General features: G+C 44.7%; 1 protein-coding gene across 5 annotated transcripts in view; it reads left to right on the forward strand.

The window, feature by feature from the left end:
• The window catches only part of znf516 (zinc finger protein 516), a 150951-nt gene extending 139460 nt beyond the window's left edge, over positions 1-11491 (forward strand). For 4 of the 5 annotated variants that reach the window (XM_080193909.1, XM_080193912.1, XM_080193911.1 and 1 more), the window contains one exon: positions 5445-6380. In XM_080193909.1, coding sequence (XP_080050035.1) covers positions 5445-5674 — 230 coding nt within the window. In that variant the 3' untranslated portion in view covers positions 5675-6380. Of the gene's footprint in view, positions 1-5444; positions 6381-11184 lie in introns of those variants that run through there. The other variant, XM_080193913.1, reaches the window with a different exon arrangement.
• Positions 11492-14653: the final 3162 nt, after the last annotated feature.

The following is a 14653-nucleotide window of genomic DNA, read 5'->3' on the forward strand; positions in this document are numbered from 1 at the left end:
CTGGACAGTCCAGATGCAGGAGGCATGATTTCCTTTTTGGGGAATGTAGAACCAGGAGGCACAGTTTCAGGATACGGGGTAGACCATTTAGGACTGACCTGAGGAAAATTCTGTCACTTAAAGTGAATTTAGAATCATAGAATCCCTACAGTGCAGAAGGAAACTATTGAGTCTGCGCAAGCTCTCCGACAGAGTATCTTTACCTGGCCTATCCTATAACCCTATAGATTTACCCCACTAATCCTCCTAACCTACAATGTTTGGGACTAAAGGGCAATTTAGCATGGCTAATCCGCCTAACCTGCACATCATTGGAGCGTGGGAGGAAACCAGGGCACCCGGAGGAAACACACAGACACAGGGAGAACGTGCAGACTCCAATGGGGAGGCAATGGCCAAGTGGTATTATCGCTAGACTATTAATACAGAAACTCAGCTAATGTTCTGGGAATGCAGGTTCGAATCCCGCTACGGCAGATGATGGAATTTGGATTCAATAAACAAAAAATTATTTGGAATTAAGAATTTACTGATGACCGTGAAACCATTGTCGATTGTTAGAAAAACCTATCTGATTCACTAAAGGTCCTTTAGGGAAGGGAATCTGTTGTCCTTACCTGGTCTGGCCTACATGTGACTCCAGAACCACAGCAATGTGGTTGACTCTTAACTGCCCTCAGGCAATTAGGGATGGGCAATAAATGCTGGCCAGCCAGCGACACCCAGGTCTCACGAATGAATTAAAAAAAAACTCTGCACAATGACCCAAGCCAGGAATCAAATGCAGGTCCCTGGTATTGACAGGCAGCAGTGCTAACCATGTGCCACTATGCCATTTCTCTGCTACGAAAGTTGTGGAGACCAAGTCACTGAATGTATTCAAGAAAGAGATAATTTTTATTAGATTTTACTGGCATCAAGGGGTATGGGGAAAAAGCGGGAATACGGCATTGCGATTGAGGACCAGCCATGATCATATTAAATGGAGGAGCAAGCTCAAAGGGCCGAATGGCCTACTCCTGCCCCTAGTTTCTATTGCTGGAATTTTACCACCATGCCCATCACAGGAATTGACCGGATGAGGGGCCGGAAGATGAAAAGATCCATTGTCCTTGGGCGGGATTTTACAGTTTCGGGATGAGCGAGGACATAAAAAATTGATTCGAAGAACAGATAATTTGGTCATTCTGACATTGCTGTTTGTGGGAACTTACTGTGAATACATCATCTGCCGGGTTTTCCTATGTTGCCAGAGTGCCTGCACTTCGAAAGTACTTCATTGGCAGTAAAGCGCCTTGAGACATCCTGGGTTTATGAAAGACACTGTATAAGTGCCCGTTTCTCCCTCTTTCAATGCAGTTATAGGCTTGCAGCACGGTGGCATCGTGATTAGTGCTGCGTGCCTCACAGCGCCAAGTTCCCAGATTCAGTTCCTGGCTTGGGTCACTGTCTATGCGGAGTCTGCAAGTTGTCTTCCGTATCTGTGTGGGTAATTATAGGCCGGTTAGTTTAACGTCTGTGGTAGGTAAAATGTTAGAATCTGTCATTAAGGAGGAAATTGCGAGGCATCTTGAAGGGAATTGCTTGATAGAGCAGACGCAGCACGGTTTCATTAGAGGGAAGTCGTGTCTGACAAATTTACTGGAGTTCTATGAGGATGTGTCTAGGGCGGTGGATAGAGGAGAGCCGGTGGATGTGGTCTTTCTAGATTTTCAGAAGGCGTTTGACAAAGTACCTCACAAGAGGTTATTGCAGAAGGTCGAGGGACATGGAGTTGGGGGTAGGGTGTTAGCGTGGATAGAGGATTGGTTGACAAATAGGAGGCAGAGAGTGGGGGTCAACGGGTGCTATTCGGATTGGCGGTTGGTGACTAGTGGAGTGCCCCAGGGGTCGGTGCTGGGGCCTCAGCTTTTTACCATTTATATAGATGATCTGGAGGAGGGAACCGAGTGTAGAGTGTCGAAATTTGCTGATGACACCAAGATTGGGGGAACGGCAAATTGTGCGGAGGGTGTGGAGAGTCTGCAGAAGGATCTAGATAGGCTGGGCGAATGGGCCAGGAAATGGCAAATGGAATTTAATGTTGGCAAGTGTGAGGTGGTCCACTTTGGTAGGAAGAATGGTAGGAAGGACTATTACTTACGGGGCGAAAAACTGCAGCAAGCGACGGTGCAGAGGGACCTCGGGGTCCTTGTGCATGAGTCGCAAAAACCCAGCTTGCAGGTGCAGCAGGTGGTCAGGAAGGCGAATGGGATGCTGGCCTTCATAGCGAGGGGGATTGAATATAAAAGTAGGGAGGTCTTGCTGCAGCTGTATAGGGCATTGGTGAGGCCACAGCTGCAGTACTGTGTGCAGTTTTGGGCGCCGCACCTGCGCAAAGATATTTTGGCCTTGGAGGGAGTGCAGAGGAGGTTTACTAGGCTGATACTGGAGTTGAGGGGGTTGAGCTATGAGGAGAGGCTGAATAAACTGGGCTTGTACTCGTTAGAGTTTAGAAGAATGAGGGGAGATCTCATTGAGACTTATAAGATGATGAATGGCATGGATAGGATAGAGGTGGAGAGACTCTTCCCGCTCAAAAAAGACAGTAGGACTAGGGGGCACAGCCTCAAGATAAAAGGGGGGCGGTTTAGAACGGAGTTGAGGAGGAACTTCTTCACTCAAAGGGTGGTGAATCTCTGGAATTCTCTGCCCGTTGAAGTGGTGGAGGCTACCTCGCTAAATATTTTTAAGACGCGGGTTGATGGGTTTTTGATAAGAGAGGGGATTAAGGGTTATGGGGAAAGGGCGGGAAAGTGGAACTGAGCAGCGACAGATCAGCCATGATCTTATTGAATGGCGGGGCAGGCTCGAAGGGCTAGATGGCCTACTCCTGCTCCTATTTCTTATGTTCTTATGTTCTTTCCTCCGGGTGCTCTGGTTTCTTCCCACAGTCCGAGCGACATGCTGGTTAGATTCATTGACCATGCTAAATTCTCCCTCGGTGTACTCGAACAGGTGCCAGAGTGTGGCGACTAGGAGATTTCCATTGTAACTTCAATGCGGTGTTAATGTAAGCCTACTTGTAACACTAATAAATATGCTCAGACTCTAAACACTACTTTTAGCAGTGGACTTGTAGAAGTTTCTAGCAATGTGTTCAAGCTGCGGTCAGGTTTTCAGTTTAGCTGTGACCACTCCAACTACAATTCAACATTTCCAAACAGCAGACATGCAATGGTAGTAATTTAATTATTTACTATTTGCAAAACACTGGGGCAAGTCTCCCTTATTGTATATTATATGTGGAATGCTGGTGGTCCCAGACCTTTGGTTAAGTTGTATCTTGTGATGAATTGGTCCCTCTGGAATTGTATATCAGCCTGCAGTGAATGATTTAGCTTTGCAGAGAAAACACATTTACTGATTTACTGCAGGAAATTCATATTTTAACAAAGAAAGAATTTTCAATTTTCTCCACTTAAAAATAATCGCCATGTTGAATCTACAACTTAGCCAACCGGAGTGTGACCTTTTGTTACAGAAGGTTAAGAGTCAAAGAACTTCCCTGTGCTGTTTGATATTAATGATTTTAATATCTTTTGTTCATTCTTTTCCTTTCAATTCAGAGCAATTTTATTGCTCCAAAAGTGTCCTGTTTTTACTGTGGTGTGCACTACTCGTTTTGATCTGGATGTGATTTGAGAATTTTAGATGCAGGAAGTAACTGCAAAGATGGATAGGTTTTTTTGTGTGTGTGTTGTCCACAAGGCTCCAATTAGAAACAGCCAGTTTCAATTCTGAATTTACTGCCTGTTACTCTCCGGGCTAATAGAAAATCTATTTTAATTTTGTTGCAAATATGATTGCCCACCTATACCATCTATTTTTAGTGACTGCCCTGGCAGGAATGTTTCCATTTTGAGAAAAAGGCCATGAAACATCAAGAGTGGTTTCTGTTGCATTCTGCTGGTTTCTTTAGTGCAGGAAGGGTGATTGCCAGTGACAAACAGAAGAGCAGAGAGAGGTCTTTAGGGTGAAGATAAGAGTAGTTGATTTTTGTTGTCTTTCATTCCATTCTTTTTGCAGAGAAGCATAAGCCTGCACCATATATAGTGAAAAACTTTCACCTCTTGGCTTTTCACGTTTGCTTCTACTCTTTGTGGGTGGCATGGTGGCACAGCAGTTAGCACTGCTGCCTCAAAGTGCCAGGAACCCAGGTTCAATTCTGGCCTTGGGTCACTGTCTGCGTGGATTCTGCACATTCTCCCTGTGTCTACATGGGTTTCCACTGGGTGCTCTGATTTCCTCTCACAGTGCAAAGCTGTGCGGGTTAGGTGGATTGGCTGTACTAAATTGTCCTTTAGTGTCTTTATTTATTTGTGTCACATGTAAGCTTACAACAACACTGCAATGAAATTACCGTGAAAATTCTTTAGTCACCACATTCCAGCATGCGTTCAGGTACAATGAGGGAAAATGTAGCATGGCCAATGCACCAAACTAGCACATCTTTTGGACTGTGGGAGGGAACCGGGAGCACCCAGAAGAAATCCATGCAGACTCGGGAGAACATGCAAGTTCGGCACAGACAGTGACCCAAACCAGGGATCGAGCTCCGATCCCTGGCACTGTGAGACTGCAGTGCTAACCACTGTGCCACCGTGCCGCCCAGGGGATTAGCAGGGTAAGCATGTGTTGTTACGGGGATAGAGCCTGGGTGGGGTTGTAGTTGGTGCAGGCTTCATGAGCCGAATGTCTTCCTTTTGCACTGTGAGATTCTATGATTCTACATTGCAGACATCCAGAATGCATCACAGTTCCTACCTGTCAAACATTTAGTCAGGCCATACATTTCAGAACATACTCTCAATAACAATGGCAACTCACATTGACAAAGGGGGTGGGATTCTTTGGCCTTATCCATGGTGTACCCACTGCGAGTGAGAATGGAGGATCTGGTGTTCCAGCCAAAACTCCATTCATTCCCAACGGCATTGGAGAATCCCAGCCGCAAAGGTGGACAGGAGATTTCGGCCAGTGTGGTTGATATCCCAAAACATTCCAAAGCACTTCGTGGGTACGTTATCAAAATAGATTTGACACCGAGCTACATAAGAAGATGTTGGGACAGTTGACCAAAGTCTTGGTCAAAGAGATGGGATTTGAAGTAGCATCTTAGTGGTTTCTTAGCTGGGGAGAATAGAGGGAGGTGTTAAGGCAGAAAGGTTCATGGAGAATGCTCCAGAGCTTTGGTAGCTGCAGGCACACCATCACCCCCCGTCACCCCCACTCCACCAGCAGTGATGGCCTGATGAAAATTAGGTTTGGGGTAGGTGCCAGAATTGGAGACATATCTCAGGAAGACCACTGGCTTATTCTAGGTAAGACAGAAAGCAGACAAAAGTCTATTCAATATCTGAAAACTGGATGACCCTTAAATCTCTTCTTCTTCTGTCTCCCAGCAGAGAGACCTTTCCAATGCAGATACTGTCCCTACAGTTCATCGCAAAAGGGAAACCTGAAAACGCACGTGCAGTGTGTCCATCGCCTGCCGTTCGACAACACCCAGTATCCGGATCGTCGCTTCCGACTCTCACGGAGTGACATCGACTTCTACAAAGCAATGGAGAAACAGTTTGGTCACTTTTCAATGACGGGTTGCCAGTCTTCAGGGACAACGGTACAGGAATGAGATTGTGTCCGAACCTATTTCTGGCCTGCAAATTTCAGGATATTCCCATTCACACTGAGTGAGATATAGTGGGACCATTCCACAAAGGATTGGGACTGTGAGGTAGGGCAGGGTGGGGGAGTTTGACCGCAGCGATATAATCTGTTGAGGACTCATGGATTCAGGGAACAGCCATTTATTCGGCAGTGCGACCCGAATGTTGGTTTCTTCTTCTTTTCTTGATGAATGCGGGCTCACAGATAATTGCAAGCGGAACACTGATTGTCCACTCAGAGTACATTTATTTTTATTGGGTATCTATGTCGAGAATGCAAAATGCTCAAATCCTCACTGTTTTAGTCACACAGCCTTGCTTTTTGGCCTTTCCTTAGATGTTGGTGGACTTTGGAAAATACAGCCATGGTTTTGAGATGGGCAGATGCGAGACAATCCAACATTTATTGGTGTTATACGTTACGCTGAACATGCAACTTAACCCTTACCACATCTTCGAAACTCATTGTTAGACAAGGAAGATGCAAAATTTATCAACGGTGCATTTGTATGTTTTTTAAGAAAAATTACAATTGAACTCTCATTAGGCAAACATAATTCATGTTAAAAGCATAAAGCCAGGGGGCAGTCCATGTCAGCAAGAAGCATTCTTATTATCTGTTGATGGGAAGGTACTAAATGTTAACATGAACTCACTATCCTGTGTTTTTTTTTTAAATACAAACTGAGTTTGGATAACTCTTTATTCATCTACCTTTCAGGATATTTTAGACAAACCATTAACTTTTACTGCAAAAACAGAGAAGCCACAAAAGGTGGTTTCTTAGTCAGAAGAAATGCCTTGGGTTTATCTTGTTGAACGAAAAAGACCCAACGTCCATGTCCATCGCTGCAGACTAAAAGATGTTGCTTCAACGCTCAGGACTATATGTAACACAAATTCCTGAAGAGTTCTTGTTATTATACTGCTATCCTCTTCAACGTAAAAAACTCTCTTTACCTCTTCTGTTTTGGCAATTTTGGATTTTCGTTTCCTCTTTTGAGGTTTTCCCTGAATTAGGATTATGGGATGCAAGGAGAAGCCATCAGTGCACAACATAAATTCAATACAAGTAACTCTGAGGGTCTGGAATACCACTTCGGAGGATAAACTCGAGGGAGACAGAGAGTGGGGCGGGGGGGGCTCTTTACCCTCTGATCACCAATTAGCATGAATGCAGGAACAACCTGTATGATAGCAAGTGTGCAATAGCAGCCTAGATACTACATATGGATGGGTACAGATGAAAAACACCAGCCAGTTGACGATCGTAAGGATCTCAAGCAGTGTGTCATTGGCTCCGCAGGTACCATTTTTGCGGAGAGAGAGAGAGAGACGAGGGACAGAATGGCCAAACACCAGTAGAGAGAGCAACAGTGGACCTCCGCAATGCACTCTAATGGATGCTGTATGTTGCGATGGCCATTGCCTTCGGTTATGGAGATTCAATAAATTCAATTCTGTTATCGCTTTGGATTCTGAGAATTTTACTGACTCCTTTTTTCTGAGGATTCTGTTCTCCCCCATTTGTGTGGTAATTCATGCATCACACGGTCAAGGCTCACCCACACACTAGGCTAAACACACACATTTATTTGTCACTGTCCTCTCTGCATGGAGTAGTGGTTCATTTTAATCAAAGCCACCTATTGGGAAACTGACAGGATCGAGTGCAACACTGATTTTGTGGCCTGTCCTTATTATGTCTAAGTTTATTTATTAGTGTCACAAGTAGGCATATGTTAACACTGAAATGAAGCGACTGTGAAAATCACCTAGTCACCACACTCCAGCACTTATTCGGGTACACTGAGGGAGAATTTAGCACGGCCGATGCACCTAACCAGCACGTCTCTGAACTTTGGAGGAAACCGGAGCACCCGGAGGAAAACTCACCCAGACACGGGGAGAATGTGCAGACTCCGCACAGACAGTGACCCAAGCCAGGAATCGAACTCGGGTCCCTGGCACTGTGAGGCAGCACTGCTAACCAGTGTCCCATCATGCCACCCATTTATCCCAGTAAATTGATTTCTGGAGGAGTTTAATATCCATGGGGCCCAGATTTTCAGAGTCACGGAGACTCAGCAGAACTTTGAATCAGTGGGATATAGATGCACTTCTTTTTATGCCAGCCAAATAAACCAAATGCCTCACAGCACTAGGTTCGATTCTCAGCTTGGGCCACTGTCTGTGCGGAGTCTGCATGTTCTCCCCATGTTTGCATGGGTTTCCCCCAGATGCTCTGGTTTCCTCCCACAGTCTGAAAGATGTGTGGTTAGGTGCATTGGCCATGCAAACTTCTCCCTCAGTGTACCCGAACAGGTGCCGGAGTGTGGCGACTAGGGGATTTTCACCGTAACTTCATTGCGGCATTAATGTAAGCCTACTTGTGACTAATAAACTAAAAGAAAAATTGAACAGACTCAGAAACAAAGCAAGAAAGGCAGCCCCCAAAAGGAAGGGAACTGTCCAAGCCAAAAAAAAGGCAGAAAGGTAATTTAAAACATTAAGGGTGGAATTCTCCAGCCATGCTGGTCTAAAAGCTGGAAATTCTCACTCTACTATCAATGGGGTTTTCCATTGTCCGCAATCCACCAGCTAAAATTCCAGTGATGAGCGGGATGGGAGAATTCTGACCTAAATCTGGGATCCAATGCAAAAATCCCCGGAACACACCTCTCTTTCCAACAGATCCTGTTTTTGTTGGTAGGGGAATTGGGGGCGGGGATGGTTGGGGGTGGGATGTGTGCTTCACACAGGAAGAAAACCCATGTCAACACATGACTGGTTAGGTGAATTGACCCAAACAGGGGCCAGGGTGTGACGAATAGAGGGTTTTCACAGTAACTTCATTACAGTGTCGATGTAAGCTTGTTTGCAACTCATAAATAAGCTTTAACCAAACTCATTTGGACGCTTGTTTAAAAAAATGTACATTTAGAGTAGTCCTTTCAAAAAAAAATCTAAGCACTGTATATTTCCCAAAGCTGTGGCCTGAAGAGAAAATGAAGATTCATTAATACAAAGCTAAACTTTTCTGTGAGCTGTGTGACATGTTTTCATTTGCTTCCCTGGTATAGATGGAAATAATTGGAACAAAACCTGCTGTTTGCTTTTGATTCTCAACAGGTTCTAAATGTATGCTGAAAATTGTTCAATTCCATTGGGGGTAACAGGGTAATGGAAGATTACTGCTCCAACACAACTGTATTGTTCAATCACATGTAAATTTATCTGTTAAGTTAACGTGAAAATCCAACTCACCGATGATTTAGGAAGCTATCTTAATGAAGCCTACCACTACCATTCACAGGTTTTAAGTCGGTCCGTATCGTGTCCAACGAGGGGCATACACGCGATGGGTCGTACTGGGGCTGCTCTTGGTTGTTCGAGATTGGCCTAGTGCTTCATGTCATTAGTGTGTGCTTAAACCGGACCAGATACTGGGCAAGACGACAGCTCAGTGACTATCGCTGATTGCTGTGCAGAGACATGGATTTGGGCCGGTGTCTGTGGGAGTTTGCACATTCTCCCCGTGCTTGCGTGGGTTTTCTCCGGGTGCTCCGGTTTCCTCCCACACCCCAAAGGTGTGCTGTTAGGCTGATTGGCAGGAATAAATTGTCCCTAAATCAGATTCCCTCAATCTGGATGGCCATAAAACATTAGGCAAGGGTCGTGGGTGGAGAGGGGGACTGGTGGTGTTGAGATGGCGGCGCGGGCTCGTTGGGCCGAAGGGCCTGTTTCCCGGGCTGATTTTGTTCTTTGTTCTCTGTTTTTTGCTGAGGTTGTGTTACTTCATTCTGTGCAAGGTCACTTTGACAGCAAGTTTGTGGTTGTGGTTACAACCATCATTGGAAGTTGTAAGATAATCTAAAACTTTTAAGATGATTTGCCTTCTTCTAGGGGGGCAAGGTGGCACAGTGGTTAGCACTGCTGCCTCACAGCATCAGGGTTCAATCCTGGCCTTGGGTGACTGCCTGTATGGAGTTCGTACGTTCTCCCCCTGTCTGTGTGGGTCACCTCTGGGTGCTCTGGTTTCCTCCCACACTCCAGCAGGCTAGCTGGAATGGCCATGCTAAATTGCCCCTTAGTATCCCAAAATGTGTCGATTGGGGTGTTAGTGGGGTAAATATATGGTATTACAGGAATAGGGTTGAGAATAGGATACTCTGTCGGAGGGTCAGTGCAGACTTGATGGGCCAAATGGCCTCCTTCTGCATTTGGCTGTGTCCAAAATTGTATAGGTTAGGTGGGGATTAGTGGGTAAATACATGGGGTTATGGGGATAAGGCCGGGGGAGGCCCTGAGTGGGAGGGATGCTCCGTCATAGAGTCAGTAAAGACTCCATGGACTGAATGTCTCCTTCTGAAGTGTGGGGATTCTATGATTGAGAACCAGAGGATGCAGATTAAATGTGATTGGCAAAAAAAGCAACAGCAACATAACAGAAAAGAAAACCTTTTTTATGCAGCAAGTCATTAAGGTTTGGAATGTACTGTCTGAGAGTGTGATGGAGGCAAATTCAGTTGAGGTGTTCAGAAGAGAATTGGACAATAATCTGAAGAAAAATATTCGCAGGGCCATGTGGAGAAAGGCAGGGAAAGTGAAACTAGATGAGTTGCTCTTACTGTGTGCTAACATGGGCACAATGGGTCGAATGGTTCTCTCTCCTGTTGCCGTTCTATGTTTCTACAAACTGAAGGACATAGAAACAAGAGGAGGCTATTCAGCGCCTCAAGCCTGCTCAGCAATTCAGTTAGATCATGACTGATTCGTGTCTTAACACCCTTCCATTATGGGTGGCATGGTGGCACAGTTGTCAGTATCACTGCCTCACTATGTCGGGGTCCTGAGTTCGATTTCTGGCTTGGGTACACTGGAAGTTTAATGTCTTTCCTTTCAGAACTATACTCAAAATAGCAGTGATATCTTTTCACCCATGATCATCTGTTCACAGGCATCCTCTCACTAACAATCCCACGGCAAGTTAAAAAAAGTTTAACGTTTATTTATTAGTGTCACAAGTCAGACTACATTAACACTGCAATGAAGTTACTGTGAAAATCCCCTAGTCGCCACACTGCAGCGCCTGTTTGGGTACACTGAGGGAAAATTTAGCATGGCCAATGCACCTAACCAGCATGTCTTTCGGGCTCTGGGAGGAAACGAGCTCCCGGAGGAAACCCACGCAGACATGGGGAGACATGCAAACTCCACACAGACAGTGGCCCAAGCCGGGGGTTGAACCCAGGTCCCTGGCGCTGTGAGGCAGCAGTGCTAACCACTGTGACACCATGCTGCCCATGATGCGTGATTATTATGCATGATTAAATTGTGTGATTAAAATCAGGGCTGGCCAGGAACCAGCAAAAACTTCATCAATAATACCTCAACCTGCTTTCTAAGATATGCATTAATCTCATTAAATTTACCACACTTTGTATACTTTCACCTGTGTTTTTCCTGTTTTTAGTGTGGCTGTTAGTGTGGACCACAAAACAAAATGCTGCAACATTCCATTTCAATTCAAGGTAGAAATATTTGGTGACAGAAAAGAAGACGTTTTATCCACATTTAGGATAAGAATCGAGCTTAGAGCATCGATTATTTTTCTCCCTCCTTTTACTTTGCTGAATTGAAAGCAATCCAAGTGAAGAACATTTGTTAATCTTAATGGTTTTAATAAATTATGTAAATTAATACCAATTGTAGTTTATGGCATAACAAAGGTTACTTTCCCCTCCTAGCAGAATGTTATTTTACTGTCAGTTTATTGGATTGTTAAATAAATATATTTAACACTGTTTATGTTTGCTATTTATTCTTTTGTTATCATTTTTTTAAAAAAATACATTCTTTAAGTTCATGCATTTTTGACTTAGTGTCATTTTTGGATTTTACATTTTTTCAAAGTAGTAGTGAGTAAAGATATTTTTGTCCTTTCCGTATTAAAGTTTCTATAATCAACTTCTCGTACACATCTGTGGTTCCTTTAGTGATCTATCATCCCAGCAGTGACTTTGATATGATTTGATTTGATTTATTATTGTCGCGGGTATTGGTATACGTGAAAAGTATTGTTTCTTGTGCACTGTAGAGACAAAGCATACCATTCGTACAGAAGGAAAGGAGAGGGTGCAGAATGTAGAGTTTACAGTCATACTAGGGTTGAGAAAGATCAACTTCATGAAGAGATTGAATTAAAGCATTGTTAGAGACAGTTAAAATGAAGTTTAACTGGAGATGAGGGGGTTGGACTATGAAGAGAGACTAAATACTCTGTACTCGTTGGAGTTTAGAAGGATGAGGGGGGATCTTATAGAGACATGTAAGAACATAAGAACATAAGAAATAGGAGCAGGAGTAGGCCAACTAGCCCTTCGAGCCTGCCCCGCCATTCAATAAGATCATGGCTGAAGATAATGAAGGGGATGGATAGGGTAGAGGTAGAGAGATTCTTCCCACTTAGAAAGGACAGCAGGACTAGAGGGCACAGCCTCAAGATAAGGGGGGGGCAATTTAGATCAGAGTCGAGGAGGAACTTCTTCTCTCAAAGGGTGGTGAATCTCTGGAATTCTTTGCCCGTTGAAGTGGTGGAGGCTACCTCGCTAAATATATTTAAGTCACGGGTAGGTAGGTTTTTGATAGACAGGGGAATTAAGGGTTATGGGGAGAAAGTGGGAAAGTGGAACTGATCCACTTCAGATCAGCCATGATCTTATTGAATGGCGGGGCAGGCACAAGGGGCTAGATGGCCTACTCCTGCTCCTATTTCTTATGTTCTTTCTTATTTTCTTAAGTTTTAGAAGCATAGAATGAGAGTAAAAGATCGAATTTGGAGATATGCTGGGCACAGCTTTCAAGAAGTCGCCTCACTCCGGCGCCATTTTGGGTTCACCCAAGTGGGTTGACATGGTGAGGTGCCATCTTTCTCATGGAGCATAGGAGGCTGAGGGGTGACCTTATAGAGGTCTATAAAATAATGAGGGGCATAGATCAGCTAGATAATTGCCATCTTTTCCCAAAGGTAGGGGAGTCCAAATTTAAAGAGATAGGTTTAAGGTGAGGGGGGAGAGATACAAAAGGGTCCAGATGGGGCAATTATTTCACAGAGAGGGTGGTGAGTGTCTGGAATGAGTTGCCAGAGATAGTAGTAGAGGGGGGTACAATTTTAAAAAATGTTTAGATGGTTACATGGGTACAATGGGTATAGAGGGATATGGGCCAAACACTGGCAATTGGGACTAGCTTGGTGTTAAAAAAGGGGTGGCATGGACAAGTTGTGCCAGAGGGCTTGTTTCCATGCTGTACTCCTCTGTGATTCAATGACTAAAGAGATGTTAAACCAAGGGCCCAGGTGGGTGTGAAAGATCTTTCAAAGAAGAGCAGGGGAGCTCCCCCAGCGTCCTGGCCGCTATTGACTTCATAACCAACATCACCAAGATACTAGTCAAGAGATGGTTCACTAGGACAATGAAGGTATGGAGGGATTTTCTTACGAGTTGAGGTTAAGTAGGTTGAGCCTAAACTCGTTGGAGTTTAGAAGAGTGAGAGGCGACTTCATGGCAGGATTTTCCATGCAATCTGCTGTATGTTTCACAGTGGCGGAGGTGACCGCCATTGGCTGGCGGTGGGATCTTCTGGTCCCACCAGAATTTCCCGTTAAACAAACTCCTCATTGCTAGGAAACCTGTGGCGGGGGTGTGCAAGCGGTGGGACCAGAACAACTGGGAAGTTGTGGCCATAGAATTCCTGGGGGGGACTTGACAGGTTAGATGCTGAGAGGTTGTTTCCCCTTGTGGGAGAGTCTAGGACCAGAGGGCAAAATCTCAGAGTAAGGGGACTGTCCCATTTAAGACAGAGATGAGGAGGAATTTCTTCTCTCTGAGGGTAGTGAATCTGTGGAACTCTTTACCGCAGAGGACTGTAGAGGCTGGATCATTGAGTATGTTCAAGACTGAGATAGACAGATTTTTAATTAGTGAGGGAATCAAGGATTATGGGGATAAGGCGGGAAAGTGGAGTTGACAATTATCAAATTGGACCAGTCATGATGTCGTTGAATGATAGGGTGGAATGGATGGGCTGAATGGCCTTATTCTGCTCCAGCATAGATTAGATAGGGATGGGGGGAACAAAAACTATGTGGATCATGCCTCAGATTGGTAGCCCCTATTCCCTCCCCTCAAGTTGCTGTATAACTGTTTGTTCTTCACTGCTTCTAAATTACGTTACTTCAAAAGCAGGCATGTCATACAAAGATACTCTGACTAGGACCAGAGCAAGGAGCAGGCCATTTGGTAAGAATGCCAGACAATTGAATCATGAAGAAGATCTTTTATGGTTTGTTGACAACAGAGAATTGATCTGATTAAGAAATATACGAAAGCGACTCTGAAACAGTGTGGACTGGATGTCCTTAGTGCGGACAACTTACTTCTAAAGCTGCCAGCAACAGTTTCTACAAGCCTGGAAATCCTGGACAGAATTTTACCGTTCCCCCCTCCCACCCACCTCAGCAGATGTGGTGGTGTAGCCTCTTAAGGGGCATTTCCCTGAAAGTGTCATGTGATCAACTGGTCCAATTGGGAATCAAGTTGGATATTCACTCAGACTTGCTTGGATTTGGTCCTGCAGCCAGAATTTTGGACCTTTCTCTTTGCTCCATAGTGTGTATAGTTATTCTGTTAATAAACCTTTGTAAGTCCACTGAGTAGAGTTTGAGCCTTATCTTGTTCAACAACAGGGTGAGGGGAGGGGGATTAAGGGATTAAATTTTGAGGATGGTCCTTCTGCTGCGCTCTCACCTGCCCAGATCTCTCCACTGTTTCATACTGAGCCTGGGTTTTGCCCTTTTTTGAGGCTCTTAAGTGGCCATTAAAGGACAATATTGCCAAGCAACCTCTGTTTTTTGTCTGCAGGGAGGAAGTGTCTCATCTGGG

This window comes from Carcharhinus amblyrhynchos, chromosome 8 (genome assembly GCF_965287045.1).
Source record: "Carcharhinus amblyrhynchos chromosome 8, sCarAmb.v2.hapA, whole genome shotgun sequence".
Lineage (NCBI taxonomy): Eukaryota > Metazoa > Chordata > Chondrichthyes > Carcharhiniformes > Carcharhinidae > Carcharhinus > Carcharhinus amblyrhynchos.